This window comes from Bos javanicus, chromosome 8, assembly GCF_032452875.1.
Source record: "Bos javanicus breed banteng chromosome 8, ARS-OSU_banteng_1.0, whole genome shotgun sequence".
NCBI classification, from domain to species: Eukaryota; Metazoa; Chordata; class Mammalia; order Artiodactyla; family Bovidae; genus Bos; species Bos javanicus.
The window spans coordinates 76,578,498-76,594,492 of record NC_083875.1 but is presented as its reverse complement, the minus strand read 5'-3'; the positions used below and the strand labels follow the sequence as shown (position 1 = coordinate 76,594,492).

The 15,995-nt window shown below is 59.2% G+C and overlaps 1 protein-coding gene across 6 annotated transcripts in view; it reads left to right on the top strand.

The window, feature by feature from the left end:
- CNTFR (ciliary neurotrophic factor receptor) overlaps positions 1-15,607 on the top strand; it is a 37,884-nt gene extending 22,277 nt beyond the window's left edge. For 5 of the 6 annotated variants that reach the window (XM_061425986.1, XM_061425987.1, XM_061425989.1 and 2 more), the window contains 7 exons: positions 1,830-2,063; positions 8,663-8,780; positions 8,947-9,113; positions 10,154-10,317; positions 14,155-14,335; positions 14,690-14,858; positions 14,954-15,607. In XM_061425986.1, the coding sequence (XP_061281970.1) occupies positions 1,830-2,063; positions 8,663-8,780; positions 8,947-9,113; positions 10,154-10,317; positions 14,155-14,335; positions 14,690-14,858; position 14,954 (1,034 nt within the window). In that variant the 3' untranslated portion in view covers positions 14,955-15,607. Of the gene's footprint in view, positions 1-1,829; positions 2,064-8,662; positions 8,781-8,946; positions 9,114-10,153; positions 10,318-14,154; positions 14,336-14,689; positions 14,859-14,953 lie in introns of those variants that run through there. The other variant, XM_061425985.1, reaches the window with a different exon arrangement.
- Positions 15,608-15,995: the final 388 nt, after the last annotated feature.

Here is a 15,995-nt window from a genome sequence, read left to right as displayed (position 1 = left end):
TGCCCCAATATTAGTGAGCCATGCTGGGGCCACATGAGTTCTGAGCCTCTGTTGGTCAGTGTTGCTGTAGTGCCCTGGGGACTGTAATGACCACGCCCCTTTCCCCCTGCTCTTCCTGACCCCTCGACGGTCAGTTTTCAGCCTCCTCCTAAGGCAGCTGGATGCAGAATCTCTGCTGGGGTGGGGGGCGGTGTGCAGAGAGAGGGGCTTGGCCTGCTTCCTGGAAGCTCCAGGTTTTTGGAAGGGAGGCTGGAGGGGGGCTCGGGGGCTAGGGCTGGTGGACTGGGGGGGGCTCGATGGCTTGAGCCCTGGACCCTGGGCCTCTGGTCAGAGGGAGGCCCCCAGTCAATCTCTGCTCTAGCCTCACAGCTGCGGCCTCCAAGGTCCCCCCCAGCCGCCGTCCTTCCGCCTGTTCATCCTCTGTTCGGCTGGTCCCAGGCCCCACGGACGAGTGGTCAGGGCTGGCGGGGTTTCCTGCTTCCCTCTCCTTTGACAGGGACAGAGAGGCTCAGAGAGGGGCAGGACGGGGCCCTGCAGACACACAGGGATTGGCCTGGGGAGGGCCACAGAGGCAGCAACTGGGGACAGATGTTCCAGCCCAGAGAAAAGCAGGGCTGGGGAGGGGGTGTGAGGCAGGGGAAGGGGGCCTGGCAGCGTAGGGGGATCCCTACCTCCTGCGGCCCCAGTGGTGTTAACAAGTCTAATTAAGAGGCCACTGGCCCAACTTAATTGGCTCGTTAACAGGAATTGCCTCTGAAAATCCCCCAACTCAGCAGGGTGGCTCTCTAGAGGGGAGACCCAGGGAGTGTTAACGAGGGATCCGGCAGCCCCCTCTCCCTCCACGCCCCCTTGCTCTGCCCCCTCCCACCCTTACTGCACAGAACTTCAGGTCTGGGGAAGCATCTATCCTTCCAGGCTGAGGGGCGGGATGAGGAGGGCAGGCCCGTGTCTCCCCATGTCTCCCCGTGCCCTGCTGCTCGGTGTCCAGGACTTTCTCTGTCCCACTGCCTCCCCCACCTTGCTCTCCTCTCTATAGTTGCCCCCTCCGCCCTTCCATTCCAGTCTCCTGGGCTCTGTCCATCATGCCTGGGCGGCTGAGGCCAGGGCTGGGCTTTGCTTTGGGCTCTGACAGGCCCCTCCTGGGGGCAGGAGAGTCAGGGTCAGAGCTCCTGCAGTCCCTGCGCTCCCCCACCCCCACCCGCACCCTATGCAGTTCCTGCCTCACCACCACGTTGACAGCTGCCAGGCGCTCCCTAGGGCTCCTGTGCCCACTCTTCCTCCTTCTGCTGCCCTGGCCTGCTGGGGCACAGGGCCTTGTCGGGGGTTCAGAGTTGTCGGGGAGAGGGAGAAAGGCAGGACACAAAGACAAGGATGGAGAGGATGAAGAGAAGGGAAGAGAAAGAGGAAGGAGTTCAGGAGGGGGCCCCTTGGCTCAGCTTGCCTGGCTAGCAGATGTCAGTGACTGGGGCTGGGCCTCTTGGTGGCAGGAGGCTGGGGTTATGGGGGTCAGGAAAGCTTTCAAAAGGACCTGGTGACTGGAGGTGACCTAGGTCTTCTGTCCCAGCACTCTACACAAACTCTCTCTCTCATACACGCACACAGAATCACCCAGTCACACACAGAGTCCCCAGACACGCATGCACACGTCCAAGTTTGGAGACACTCACATACTTGTGCCCTTGCACGCCATGAAGGAATTTTGCAGATCCCTTGTCTCCTCAAGACACTCGCGCCCTGAGCCTCAGGGGGCCTGCTCTCGCTATCATCTGGGAGTGCTGGGCCAGGCTGTGACCTCTGACTTCTGCCTGTGCCTTCCCCACCCGCCACAGAGACTCCCCACGTGCAGTACGAGCGCCTGGGCTCAGACGTGACTCTGCCGTGTGGGACTGCCAGCTGGGACGCAGCGGTGACGTGGCGGGTGAATGGCACAGACCTGGCCCCCGACCTGCTCAACGGCTCTCAGCTCGTGCTCCGGAGCCTGGAGCTGGGCCACGGCGGCCTGTACGCCTGCTTCCACCGGGACTCCTGGCACCTGCGCCACCAGGTGCTTCTCCATGTGGGCTGTAAGTGTGACTCCCAGCCCCTCGCGTGACCCCCGCTGCATTCAGTGGGGGAGCCAGTGAGGCCCAGGCCCTCGGCCCCAATCACATCCCCTTCCTGGTGGTGTGGAGGTCCTGACCCCTGTCCGCTGACCTTGTCTAAGCCTACTGTTCTGACCTCTGAGCCCAGTGTCGCCCCCTGAGTCCAGACCCCTGGCATTTTGCACGGGTATCCACCCTCCACTGGAGGTCTTTGAGACTCAGAAATCCTGTCCCCTATGACAAGATGGGCTCAGGAGGGCTGGCAGGGCACGGCCCATGTGCAGCCTGGTGGGAGGAATCCTAGGTCACAGCTCCTAGCTGGGTTGGCCTCGTTCCAGTGCATGCTCTCCCAGGGGCTGGCTGCGAGGGCCTTGGGGGAGAAAATGGGATATCTGGTGATGCTGGGAGAGGTGTGGGCAGTCTAGGAGGCCCCGGGGAAGAAGGAAGGCTTCCTGGAGGCTGAAAGGGCCTGGGAAGGTCACTTGGGTTGGTGTAAATGGCAGAAGGGAGCTGAAGGAGGGGAGGGACATGATCAGGGTCACGTTGTTAAAAGATCTTTCTCATTGTCCTGCAGGGCTGGCAGGTGGGTGGGCAAAGCAAGGGGCAGGAAGGAGGCTGTTGCTGGGATGCAAGAGAGTGGAGGAGGACCTGGGACTGGAACATGGGGTTGGGAAGCTGAGAAGAGTGATTTCGCCTCCAGGAGTCGCTGATGGATCGGAGATAGGGAGAGTGGGAGAGTGGACAGTGGGAAGAGTCAAGACAGCTGGTAGGACCGATCGCTGCAACAGAGACAAGGTGCAGGGGTCAGCTGGAGGAGGAGACAGTGTGTTCTGTTCATGCGGTGTCTCAGTTTGGCTTTCCCTGGAATCAGAACCCAAGATGATAGTTCGCAGGCAAGTAGTTTATTTGGCAGGTGACAGAAACATCGTTGGGGCATGGGAGAATGATAGAGAAAAGGAAGTGAAGTTAGCCAATAAAGAGGGAGTTACCTAGCCATTGCTTCTGGGCACCCTGCTGAGGGAGCTCTGGGAGCTAAGGAGGCAGAGCAAGTGCCTTGGAGTTCTCCTGCCTGAGGGCTGAGGGAGCCCGGATGCTTACACACTGAGGAGTGGGGGCGGGGGAGGGGAGGCTTTCATTCCCCAGCACTTTTGGCCTGATGCCCCGGCAGGCAATGCAGGTTTTGGTGGCCAAAGAAAGCTCTTAGGCAAATAACTGCAGAGGCGGTCAGCGGGTACGGGTGAGGGATCTGCGGCACCATCTGCTATAGATGTTGGGTTTTGGTCCCTGGGGGACAACCAGGAGTAGATGGCTGGTAGCCAATGGATCTGAGGTTCTGGGACTCAGGGAGAGGCCTGTGCTGGAGATGGGAATTGAGAGGTGGGGGGGTTTGTCAGCATTAATTCTTTGGGAGACGATGAGATGGTCAAGGGTGAGGCTGTGGGATGAGGAGAGAAGAGGACCCAGGACCCGCTGTAAAAGGGGTTGATCGAAGGAAATGAGCCACAAAAAGAGATTGGAGATCAGAAGGAGCCCAGCAGGACGGGAGAAGGGGGAGCAAGTGAGTGCGATTCAGAAGAGGTGTTAGGAAGCTCAGGAGGAGGAGGTTATCAGTGTTGCTGAGGGTCAGCTGGGCAGGTCCTTGGTGGTCAGCCGGAGCCATCAACTGACAGAATAAATACTCTGAACATAGTTTCGTTTCTTTTCTTTTTGAGCCAAGGATTCAGGCTTCTCTGGCCTCATCCCATTTGGGCGATACACCCCACTCTACTTACTCCCTTGGAGCTGCTTTCTTTACTCCCTCTGAGCTGCCGAGGGGAAGAGATGCTTGAGGGGCCTGAGAGTGGGTCCTTGCCCCATTGTCAGGCGATAGGTGTGGACAACCATGGGAAATGTTAGGCCGAAGGGTTGCTCAGCGTGCTCCACGAAAACACTGACCCATCAGTGGGGCCAGAGGAGAGGGGAAAGTATGTTTTGGTAGGGATGTTCCTTTCCCCACAGAAAAGCCTTTTTACATGTTTAAACTGGAGAGATGGCAGTCGTAACAAAACGTCTTAGTCGCAAGCCCAGGGTGGAGTGACTCCTGCCCACTGGAGTCTTCCTGGCCCACCACAGGGTACCCTAGAAGTGGACCACGCAGCCTAGCCCTGGGCCCTCACATGGGGAAAGAGGCCACATGCTGCGTGGCATGCAGGGAGGATGAGGCCAACTTGGCACCAGCCAGCCACACCCGTGTCTTATCAGCTTGAGCCCCAGAAGTCTTCTGATGGACAAAGCTGGCTGTGATGGCCAGGCCTGGGTGACTCCGGCCCTCGTTCCCAATTTCTTGAGTTTCTTTGAGAGGTCACTGAAGGGAGATTGGGTCTAGAAGTAAGGCCGGTGGCCACGCCCACAGGCCATGCCCACAGCTGCTGTTTGTGACCAGAGCCCAGACTTTTTCTGTATAGCGCTGACCACTCTTCAGGCCCTGCCTGTCAGAGGGGTGCTGGCCATGAATTGGTTGTAGCATTAGTAACAGGTACTTATCTCGCATTGCCTTGTTTCCTTCTAGGGTTGGTCAGAGGAACAGGGGACATTAATCATGATTGTTTCAGTCATTTTATATTAGTAACAAGAGACTGGGTTTGGCAACCTTCAATATCAAATTATCCTTCTCACCAGCGCTCAGAGAACAGGACAGAGTTACCCCTGATTTGTGGGCCATTCAGACTAAAAATTATTTAATATTTATCTTAAACATGTAAGATTTTCGTGTCTCTATTTCCAACGGAACCTGATCATAAAAATATTCTGTTGTAAGTCCCCTTAACCAGGCTGATCCCTGAACTGCTTCCTTTTGACCCACCTTTCTGCCCTCAGGCAGATGTTCACACCCCCTTCTAAAGAGGCCCCTACCCAGGGTGATGAAAGGACACCCCCCGACACACACATCAGGAAGCAGGACCACAAGGTTCCTTTTAGTAGCATCCTTTTGTTTGCCTAGACACTGCTAATTCCATGTCATTCTGATTTTGAGCTGAAATAAATCAGAGATTGACTAATTTTAAATAGACAGTTCCTTGTCCAGTTTTTAAATATTCGTATTTGATTGGTTAGGACAGGAACTCTAGTCCCCCTGGTTCAGCATTGCTTCCTCCTCAGCTCTGTTTGCTGGGAAGGAAAGAGAAGCCTGTGGTTGAGGAAGTTGGGGAGAGAAAAGATGGATGGAAGGTGGGCATTTAGGAGTCCAGAAGAGATGTCACGAGATAAGGTTAGGACGGCCATGGGCCCTGAATGCCCAGGCAAGAGGAGGAGGAGTAGTGTGGGTGCGGCCTGGGAGGGCTGGAGCTGGAAGGGTCACCCCGCCCTGCCTGGCCTGATCTGGCCTGGCCAGGGGCGTGGGCAGCCTGCCCCTCCTCCTCTCTGAGCCGTTGGGCAGGCCTTATGCGTGCCGGGGGCTCCAGCCCAGGCGGGCTGGCGAGATGAGAGGAAAAACATGCGGTTTGGTGGGCTGGACATGGAAAAACAAGCCAATTAGGAGGAAAACAAACAAACCCTGGGCCAGCGAGGGTACATGCACGCATGCACACGCACACACGGCCCCGCGTGGGGCGCTAGGATGCCCTGCTGCAGGCTGATGCTGTCATTTGGGCATCTCAGGAGCCCCCACAGGGGCGACTCAGCAAGTCTGGGCACCCCGGAGCGTGCATGTTTGTGATAACGTGACACGCATGTGCACGGGCTTTGGCTCACACACATGCTCTCACACGGCGTTCTGCTCATATGTGTGAACACACTGGGCACCTTCCCACACCCACGGTTTGAAAAACACCTTCAGGCTTAAGGTCTGTCTCACGCACAGTATCGCAGGTCCGTGTCTTGCCATCACTGTCTCACACACAATAGCGCGTTCACATGCCTCTGTACAGAGGACACCGCGGCCACGCGGCCTCAGACATGTGAACAGTCCCCACATCGTACGGCCTCACCCCGCATCCCACACAAACACAGTCATCTGGCCAATCCCAGTGACACAGCTGCCCGGACTCCCAGTCACACACAGGAAGCCCATCAGAGTTCCACACGCCGCCTCACAACTGCAGTCTTTCACAAACAGCTTCTCCCCTGACGTGCAGCACACTCACAACAGGCCTCCTAATTGCACACTGTCCCACAACCTCACACTTGGTCTCTCACAGCACCCCCACCTCCACCCACCCAGTCCCTCAGCTGGGCTCCAGCTGCAGCGAGTCACTCCTTTTCTTCCTTTTCTTTGTTTTTCTTTCCTCCTTTTCCCTCTGAGAAACCTGGTCCCTGTCAGGAAACCCAAGCCCTTCCCTACTAAGGGCCCAGGGCCAGGCAGGAGTAGCCAGATGACAGACAAAGCCCTGCCCCCCACCGCCCCCCACGACCTGCCCAGTCAGCCAGTCAGAGAGGGGAACTGGTTTGAGGGGAAGGTTTGAGGGGAGGCTCGTCTAAGGGGGGAGGATGGTCAGAGGGGAATGGAGGGAGCTGGTCAATGGGGAGGCGAGTCCGTCCCTCCTCTGCCCTCCAGAGTCCCAGGTGGCAGGGAGCTGACTCTGCAGGCTTCAGTCCTCACCCCCCCAGCGCCCTCTCCTTTGAAGCCTGGGCTAAGGGACGGTGGGGCGGGGTGCGGGGGGAGTGGAGGCTTCTCAGCCGACCTCGGAATGTCCTTTCCTCCTGGGGTGACTGCCAGCTCTGGCCTGGCCCACAGGCCCCCACAAGGCACTTCCTGTGTCCTTGGCCGCCCCCCCCACCCCCATGCCTCTGTGCCCCTGGGCAGATAGGCAAGGGATATGTGAGGCTCACAGGATGAACACAGGACAGACACAAGATGAACTCAGCGCCAGGAAGGCTTCCCAGGGGAGGCAGACCGTGGCGGGCGGCAGGCAGGTTGCCCATTGTGCAGGCTCCGCTGGCCCCCAACTCTCCCTGCAGGCCTGGGGCTGGAGACATCTCAGCCCACGCCGTCACCCACTCTGCCTGCTACACACAAGCTGCCCTCGTGCCCCTCTGACCCCCTCATCACTCCTATCTGCTCTCATGCCTATCTGTCCCCCTCATCACTCCTGAGCTGGCCTCGTGCCCCCTGACATCCCTAATTGCTCTTGAACTCCTCTAATGCCCTTCTGACCCCCTCACCACTCCTGAGCTCCCCTCATGCCCCTCTGGCCCCCTCATCACTCCTGAGCTCCCCTCACACCTCTCTGGCCCCCTCATCACTCCTGAGCTCCCCTCATGCCCGTCTGACACCCTCATGACTCCTGCTGCAGAGCTGGATCGCTCCCTGGGGGTCTGAGCACATACATACCTCACACATACTGGGCATGAACACGAAATCACACAGAGTCACTCACAATCACGTGCACCCTGGATGAGAGCCCACAGTTCCCCGTGTATCACCACAGCCACTCAGCAGGCGTAGACATGCCCTCCCCTTCACCATCCCTGGCTTATTGAGCTGCCCCCTCCCGCTTCCTGTCCACCTGTCAGGCAGGGGGCGGGGCGGGAGGGCACAGAAGGGAGGTGTCAGTATCCCCGGAGCTGTGGACGGACATTCCTTGCCTGGGTCAGATCACAGAAACTGCCTCCTTCCAGGAACCTGAGCCGGCTGTCCTCACGCCTTACCCAACACCCGAGGGTTGGGACAGCTGGGCTGAGTGCTCACAGCAGCAAAAAGTGGTTAGAACGCAGGGAGGACTTCCCAAGTACGTAGGTGTGGTCATGCCGGTGGGTATTCCCATCCTGGTGCTTGGCAGTGGCTCCGGCTTGCTGTGTGACCCCAGGCACGTCCCCAGCCCTCTCTGGCCCTCTGCGTTCCCCAGAGTAAGGCAGCTGCTGACTGTATAAAGGGCTTCTTAAAGGGTCTGATGGGGACTGGGGCTGGGGTGAGTACACGCCAACGGAACAACACACACACACACAGTCACACGCGTAGGCATGTGGTGTGAGCTGCATATACGGACCCTCCTACATACATTCCCACATTCCATCGCACGTCATTCACTCACGTCACACACACACACGTAACACATACATGAACGTGAACAGTGCTGTCGTTTGTGTGGAGCCCCCAGGGCTGTCTTGTGTTCCTTGTTCTCTCCTGAGGGGAAGCCTGGAATGTGTCTTCGGCTGGGAGTGCACCCTGATCACCCCAGCAACCAGAGGACCCGGTGGAGCCCCCCACCCTTGACTTCTGTTGCAGTCTCCCTCTGGAGATGGACGCAAGGTGGCAGGAGACGTGGGGCTGGGGCCAGTTCCCCCAGACATCACCTCCGTCCCGTGATTGATGAGCTGAGGCCCGCAGCCCCCTGCTCCCCATGGTTCCCGCCTCCATTGAGCAGGTGGAGGGGGGGCTCCCTCTCCATACAGCCCTTGTTTTTCTTTAATTAAACATCTGGCTCTCTGTGGCCTGGGAAGCCTCAGACCCTCGCTGACAGCACTTCCCACCCCCACCTCTGGCATTGCTGTTGGGTTGAAGAGGGAGAGCTGGGGTTTTGGGGCCCACCTGTCCCCACACTTGCACCAGGGACTGGGGGCTCAGGAACGCCCTGACCGTGCTGTCCTCGACCCCCCCTCCCCAGTGCCGCCGCGGGAGCCCGTGCTCAGCTGCCGCTCCAACACTTATCCCAAGGGCTTCTACTGCAGCTGGCATCTGCCCACTCCCACCTACATCCCCAACACCTTCAATGTGACCGTGCTGTGAGTAGACACACCCAGGACCCGGTCCAACCCTGACCTCTCCCGGGCCCCCTCCGTGCCCTCCATCCATACCCTGTAGCCCAGCCTTGGGCTTGACCTTCTCCCAGCCTCCACCCTGCCCGATCCTTGAGGTTGGTGATGGTGCCTGGGCTTCACCCCTCCCCAGGCATGGCTCCAAAATGATGGTCTGTGAGAAGGACCCGGCCGTCAAGAACCGCTGCCACATCCGCTACATGCACCTGTTCTCCACCGTCAAGTACAAGGTCTCGATAAGTGTCAGCAACGCCCTGGGCCACAATGCCACAGCCATCACCTTTGATGAGTTCACCATCGGTGCGTGGGGATTGCGGGGAGGGAGGGGGGTCCCTGCTGCATCCTGCAGTGGGAGTGTGTAAGTGGATGTTTGCCAGAGGTGTGTATGAGCACGCGTGGGGATGTTCGCGAGTGTCTGCCCAGGTGTGTGTGGAATGTATAACATGTGCGTCCACGCATGGCATGTACACACCTGTGAACGTTTGAGTGGATGCCCTTTACCTGCTGGGGCCGAGAGGCCTCTCCAGCAGCTCTTCTCATCTCTCTGGCTCCCAGAGCATGCAGGAGGGGGAGGGGGGCAGGCCGGGCCAGAACCTTGTGCAGCTGCAGCCTCCAATCCACCCCCCCACAACCACGCTAATGGCTTCCTTACGGCCTGTGATGAATGAGGTGTCAGAATAGGAGACAGGACTGGGACAGAGACCGCCCTCCTCCCAGCCCCCATCCCAGCCAGACCCCCTGCCTGCCCCTGTCCCATCCCAGCCAGACCCTCTGCCTCCACCCACACCCCCGCCATGGCTGGGTCCTTGGCCAGACTCTACATGACCTCGGCCCTTAGCTGCTTCCATCAGATCCTCAGCCCACTTCCAACCCAGATCTGCAACACCTGTGAACTGTCTTTTAACCTTGACCCACAGAGCAGCTTCAAGCCCAGACTCTTCCAAGGGAGGCCGTGTCTCAGTAGGAAACTGGAAAAGTTGAGGTGGAAAGCCAGGCTTGGGGGGAGTATGTGATGCTGGTACAGGAGTGGGTGATCCAGGTGATGATGAGGGTCGTGATAGAGCATGACACAGGCTTAGTAATTGGGATGCTGGTCATCATGAGGATGGGGTTGGGGTGAAATTTATGATGTTGATATCATGAGCTGGTGACAGTGACTGTGGTGACAGTCACTGGTGATGACAGGGATGTGAAAGGTGGAAGGAATGAAATGGTTGTTAACAGTAGTTGCCAAAGCTGACAACAGAGGAGACCAATGATTATCGATATGTGCTGGTTGTCATGGTGGCTGGGGTTGTTCAAGAGATCAGTGTGGTACCAAAGCTGTGTTTCCTAAACAGTGAAGCCTGACCCTCCGGAAAATGTGGTAGCCCGGCCAGTGCCCAGCAACCCTCGCCGGCTAGAGGTGACGTGGCAGACCCCGTCGACCTGGCCCGACCCCGAGTCCTTTCCTCTCAAGTTCTTTCTGCGCTATCGACCCCTCATCCTGGACCAGTGGCAGCATGTGAGTGCCTTGCCCTGCCCTGCCTGGATCCTGAGAGCAGGAATCAGAGCCACCCAGCATGGGAGTCCTTGCTGCTGGCTGTTCCAGTGGGAACAGAGAGCAGTCGGAGAGGCTTTCTGTGGTGGAGGGTGGGCCTGGAAGGATGGATGGAGCTGAGGCGGGGCACCCTGATTGACCCCCATTAAGACAGGCAATGGCACCCCTCTCCAGTACCCCTGCCTGGAAAATCCCATGGATGGAGGAGCCTGGAAGGCTGCAGTCCGTGGGGTCGCTGAGGGTCGGACACGACTGAGCGACTTCACTTTCACTTTTCACTTTCATGCATTGGAGAAGGAAATGGCAACCCAATCCAGTGTTCTTGCCTGGATAATCCCAGGGACGGGGGAGCCTGGTGGGCTGCCATCTATGGGGTCGCGCAGAGTCAGACACGACTGAAGCGACTTAGTAGTAGTAGGACAGTCAAACACGCCTGTCTATGTGACTCCCCGGGATAGTGGAGAGAGATGCTGGGGGCAGATGGTGGCAGTGTTTCCCTTTTCCTGTCTCTGGTTTCAGCCCAGATCAGACATCTCTCTCCTACACTCTGGACCAGGCTCTGGGCCTGGACCCGAGGGACAGGATAGTCCCTGTCTTCACAGATGGGCTCCAGGGGTCAGAATCAGGCAATAGAGTCAAGCTCAACCCAAGGTGTGAGTTCAGGCCATGACTAGTGTCATGGCTCCAAAGTCAAGCCTCACTTAGGTGTCAGCTTAAAGTTATGGGTCAGAAGGTGATTTGGGCCAGGAAGCAAGCAGTGGACAGGGGCAGCACGGGGTCAGGCTGTTGTCTGGGATGCTGATCAAGCTATGAGAGAGAGCTCTGGGGATCTGCCAAGGGTTCGGGGCAGTCTGGAGTTTCTCTCTCCTTGAGAGCCTGGGGTTGTGGGTGCTGTCTGAGGGTGGGAGGTCTGAAGGCAAGGACTGGGGCTGGGAGGATGCTCCCCATGGCAACCCAGGCTGGCACTCAGGGTCACCCTGTACCCCCACCACATCTACCTGGTTCCAGCCCCATCTCCTCATGCCCCCGTCCCGGCTGGCCTTTAAAGTATGTAATTCAATTCCAGGGCGCCTGTCCTGGTTGCAGGCCTGGCCCCCACAAGGCTGCTCATATGCTCATATGTTCCCTGACAGAGTCCGGAGTCCCTCCTGCCTGGCCAGCTGCCCGCGACTAATGCATTGCTAATAACCAGGGTCTAGTTTCACAAGCCCCCCTCCCCTGCTAACGAGCTACAGGCAGCAGCCCTGCGCGTCGCGGCGCACACGCCTTGCCGTGGACCTGGCACACTGCCCACCACACACACACGGGAACGTGCACACACACATGTGGTCCCCAGCAGGAACCATGCTCCCACCATGCATGTGACTAACGTGCCAAGGGCACGCACTGGCCTGCACCGTGGGCAGAACTGACCCCCACGCTGACTTGGGCAGAGCAGAGTATGTGGGTTCCATGGCAAGGATACATGTGGCCTGTGGCCCACGTTAGCCCTGTTCCATGTCACGTCGGCTTGGTGGTTGGCTAGATGTATGGTTCTTTTGAACTTGAGTTTTGCTCTGAACAGCATTGACTGTCCCCGGTCCTTAGTCTTGGGGAGAGGCAGGTGTATGATGGGGAGGGGCAAGCAGAGAAAAATATCACTTGGCTTTTCAGGAGGATGTGAGAGATACAGGCCAGGAATCGCACAAGAATGGGTGCCTTGAGGTCTGGCTGCTGCTGCTGCTGCTAAGTCGCTTCAGTCGTGTCCGACTCTGTGCGACCCCATAGACGGCAGCCCACCAGGCTCCCCCGTCCCTGGGATTCTCCAGGCAAGAACACTGGAGTGGGTTGCCATTGCCTTCTCCAATGCATGAAAGTGAAAAGTGAAAGTGAACTCGTTCAGGTCTGGCAGGGGCTCTCAAAATGGACCGGGGAGGCGAGCGTGGGTTCCCTGCATCTTTTTGCCCTGGGCATCACTCAGCAGGAAGGGAGAAGGGCATACAGCCACAGACTGGAGGGAGGCCTCCTAGTCAAGGCAGATGCCAGCAACTCGGGAATTCCTGCCACTTGTGGAGCCATTCTCTGAAGGGGGTGGATTAAGGGATCAGTGACCACCTGACTAGAAGGGCCCAGGCCTAGGAGACGTGGCTTCCTGGAGAGCCATGGGCTCCTAGGCCACATCACTAGAGGTGTGGTGGGTTGCCCACCCTAGGCCTGCCAATGAGGTGGTCATTTGAACTGCTCCCCATGGTTCTCTCCCTTTGGGGAAAGATCTGGGGGACAGAATCAAAGGAGGGGGCCTGAGGGTGGAATCCTGGCAAGGGGGAGAAGGAGCTGAATGAGCTGGGTCTACTTAGCAGAGGGAGTCTTTGCAGAGCCAGAGGGGACCAGAGTTGGAACTGGGCCCCAGCTCCAGGAAGGGAGGGTCTCTGAGGCCCACCCATCTTCTAGAGCTAGAGTAGAACTCACTGAGCCCAGGTCTGGGTCCAAAATGTCTTCCATATTGACTCTGGCTCTACCCACACCTCCTACCTGAGGCCCATGGACCCTGGAGGGGTTGGGAGGCCTTCCCATCCCACTTGGACCCAGCTACACACACACATACACACACTTGTACTCACAGGCTCTCAGCCTTCCCCCCCCCCCAACTTGGACCCAGCTGCACACACACGCGCGCGCGCGCGCGCACACACACACACACACACACACACACACTTGTACTCACAGGCTGTTGGGTCAGGTAGCCCAGACCCTGGTTTTCTGGGAGAAGACTGGAACGGGGACCAAGAAAGCCCTAAAGCCAGACGTGGCCCAGAGCGGCCCCTCCTCCGCCCCTGCCGGCTGCCCCTGTTTACGAGGCGGCTTAATGAGGCGGCGGGTGCCGCTGAGATGAACCAGAGCCCAGCCTGGGCCTGGGAGGGGCGCCGGACAGGCAGGCCAGCCTGGAGGGTGGGGGAGACCAGCACGATGGGGCTGGCCAGGCCGGGGGCGGGGTGGCGATGCCTCCAGGAGGAAATGGAGCAGCTGTCCTGCGGTCCCGCTGCCCCCGGAACTGCCCCCCGTCCCTTTTCCGCCTCAGGCTGGAGGCCTCCCTGAGGGAGAGACCCAGCTGGGGCCAGGCTGGTGGGTGCGCTGGGCATCTGGGAACCCGGGCTCCGAGTTGGAACCCGTGATAATGACAGAGCTGGCTGAAGTCTGTTTGGCCCTCACCCTGTCCCTGCGTCCTTATTACAACCCTGTGAGGGAGATCGTTAACGCCATTTTACAGATGAGGACTGCAAGGCAAGTGGAAGTTAAGTCAGTCACCTAGCGAGGAGGGGATGGATGGAGCTGAAATCTGGACTCGGGCAGCCCAGCTCCAAGTCTGTGCGTGTGGCTTTCCCACAACAGCTTCTTCATGGGGGAGGAAGAGGGCAGCCCCGCACTAACCCTCTCTCACCCCAACCTCGTGTTGCCTCCAGCTGGGACCGAGGTCAGGGGCTTGTGAGAGCTGGGTGACAGCAGAGTGGAGATGCGAGCACAGTCCTGCTGACTCTCCCCTCGGGGTGCGGGGAGCTTTCTGTCTCCTTAAAGATCTCCCTCAGGACTGTCTTCGCTCCCTGGGGGCGGCGGGTCTCCTCCCTGAGGTGTCTTTACTCTCCCCTAGAGGTGTTCTCAGTAGCCCCTCCCTCCCCCAGGGAAGTCCTTGTGCCCTCCAGGGGTATGTTCACTCCTCTCCCCTCCCCGAAGTGTTCTCCTGTCTCCTGGGGGTGCCTCACTCTCCTGACCTCCAGGGTCCACCATCCCTCTCCCCCCTCCTACTCCATGGTGGTCTGGCTGCAGGTGGAGCTGTCAGACGGCACGGCACACACCATCACAGATGCCTACGCTGGCAAGGAGTACATCATCCAGGTGGCGGCCAAGGACAACGAGATTGGGACGTGGAGCGACTGGAGCGTGGCTGCCCACGCCACGCCCTGGACGGAGGAGCCACGACACCTGACCACTGAGGCCCAGGCCCCCGGTGAGCCTCCCCTCACCCCGTGCTGCCTCCTGTCCTCCTGGGACTTGGAGCGTGTGCCCCAGGGCTCTCTGAACCCTGTGTGGCTGCCACACTCCCCTTGGTCTGTCCAACCCCTGCTGCTCCTTGTCCTTGCTGTTTGGACATTCTCAGCAGGGGCCACTGGATGGAGAGGTCATCTGTGCGCCTGGGGGAAGCAGCAAGGACCTGCCTGATGGGTGAGGCTGAGGCTGTCTCACGGGGGAGGCAGCACTGGTCTAACACAGGAGGCAGGAGCCATGTCTCGTGGACCCCCAGATCTGGGGGGATCCCCAGCCCTGGCCCAGCCCTTCCCTGAGTTTCCCCCATGTTCCCCAGAGACCACGACCAGCACCACCAGCTCACTGGCACCCCCGCCCACCACGAAGATCTGTGACCCCGGGGAGCTGGGCAGCGGCGGGGCAGCCTCGGCGCCCTCCTTCGTCAGTGTCCCTGTTACTCTGGCCCTGGCTGCCGCTGCTGCCACTGCCAGCCGTCTCCTGATCTGGTGAGTTGGGTGAGGCTGGGCGGCAGAGAGGAGCCTGAGGGGACCCCCGGGCCAGCCGCTTCTCTTATGGCCTCCTGCCCTGTTCGCACCCCTAGAGCCCGGCATCCTGTGAGGACACGCCAGCGGACCTGCAGAGGAGCAGGAGGCCGGAGCTGAGCCCGAAGACCCCGGTTTCTATTTTGCACACGGGCAGGAGAGCCTTCTGCATTCTCTTCAGACACAATTTGTAGAGACCCCGGCAGGCCCGGGCCTGCCGTCCCTCCCCTGGCCCCGCCACCCCATGCCGGCCCACCTCCCTCCCTCACGGGAGGGGGCCATGCAGCTAACCCGCCCACCAAAGACCCCACCACTCGCCCCTGTCCTGCCCCCCTGGGGCTGGACCCTCCAACGCCAGCGACTCCCAGGAGCCCTTGGGGGGGCCTGAGGGGAGCCCCTCACATCCAGTCTCTCCTCCTGTCCCCGCCTCCTGTCTGTCCCAGGGTCTCTGTTGCCACCATCAGATTATAAGCTCCTGACGCTGGGGGGGCCCAGCCATCCCCTTCCCCCCAGCGCCCACACTTTTCAGTCCCCCACCTCTGCCCCTGTTTTTGTACGACCCTCCCCCTTTCCTGCTCCCACCCCACAGTATTTAATGCCCTGTCAGTCCCTTCTAGTCTGACTCAATGGTAACTTGCTGTATTTGAATTTTTTATAGATGTATATACAGGGGTGGGGGCGGGGGGTTCTCATTAAACGTCACCATTTCATGAGTCCTTGGAACAGACCCGCTTTGGAAAGGTACCTCACCCCAGGACCCCTCCCCTTCCAGGCCTGGAGGAGGGAAGGGGTGGGGAGGGGCAGTTCAGCTCCCAGGAGGTGTTTGGGGTCGGGGCTTTCTGCTTCTGGTGGGGAGGGAGCACTCCCTGGAGGCCACGGGCAGAGTTGTGGGGAATGAAAGGTCCCAGCCAGCGAGGCAGCTCTCACCTGGGGATGTCCTGACAGCCCATGCTTGCTTGCTTGTTTAGTTGCTCAGTCGTGTCCGACTCTCTGGAACCCCATGGACTGTAACCCACCAGGCTCCTCTGTCCATGGGATTCCCCAGGCAAGAATACTGGAGTGGGTTCTAGTCAGCCCTGCAGGCTGCTAAATCCTGGCAGG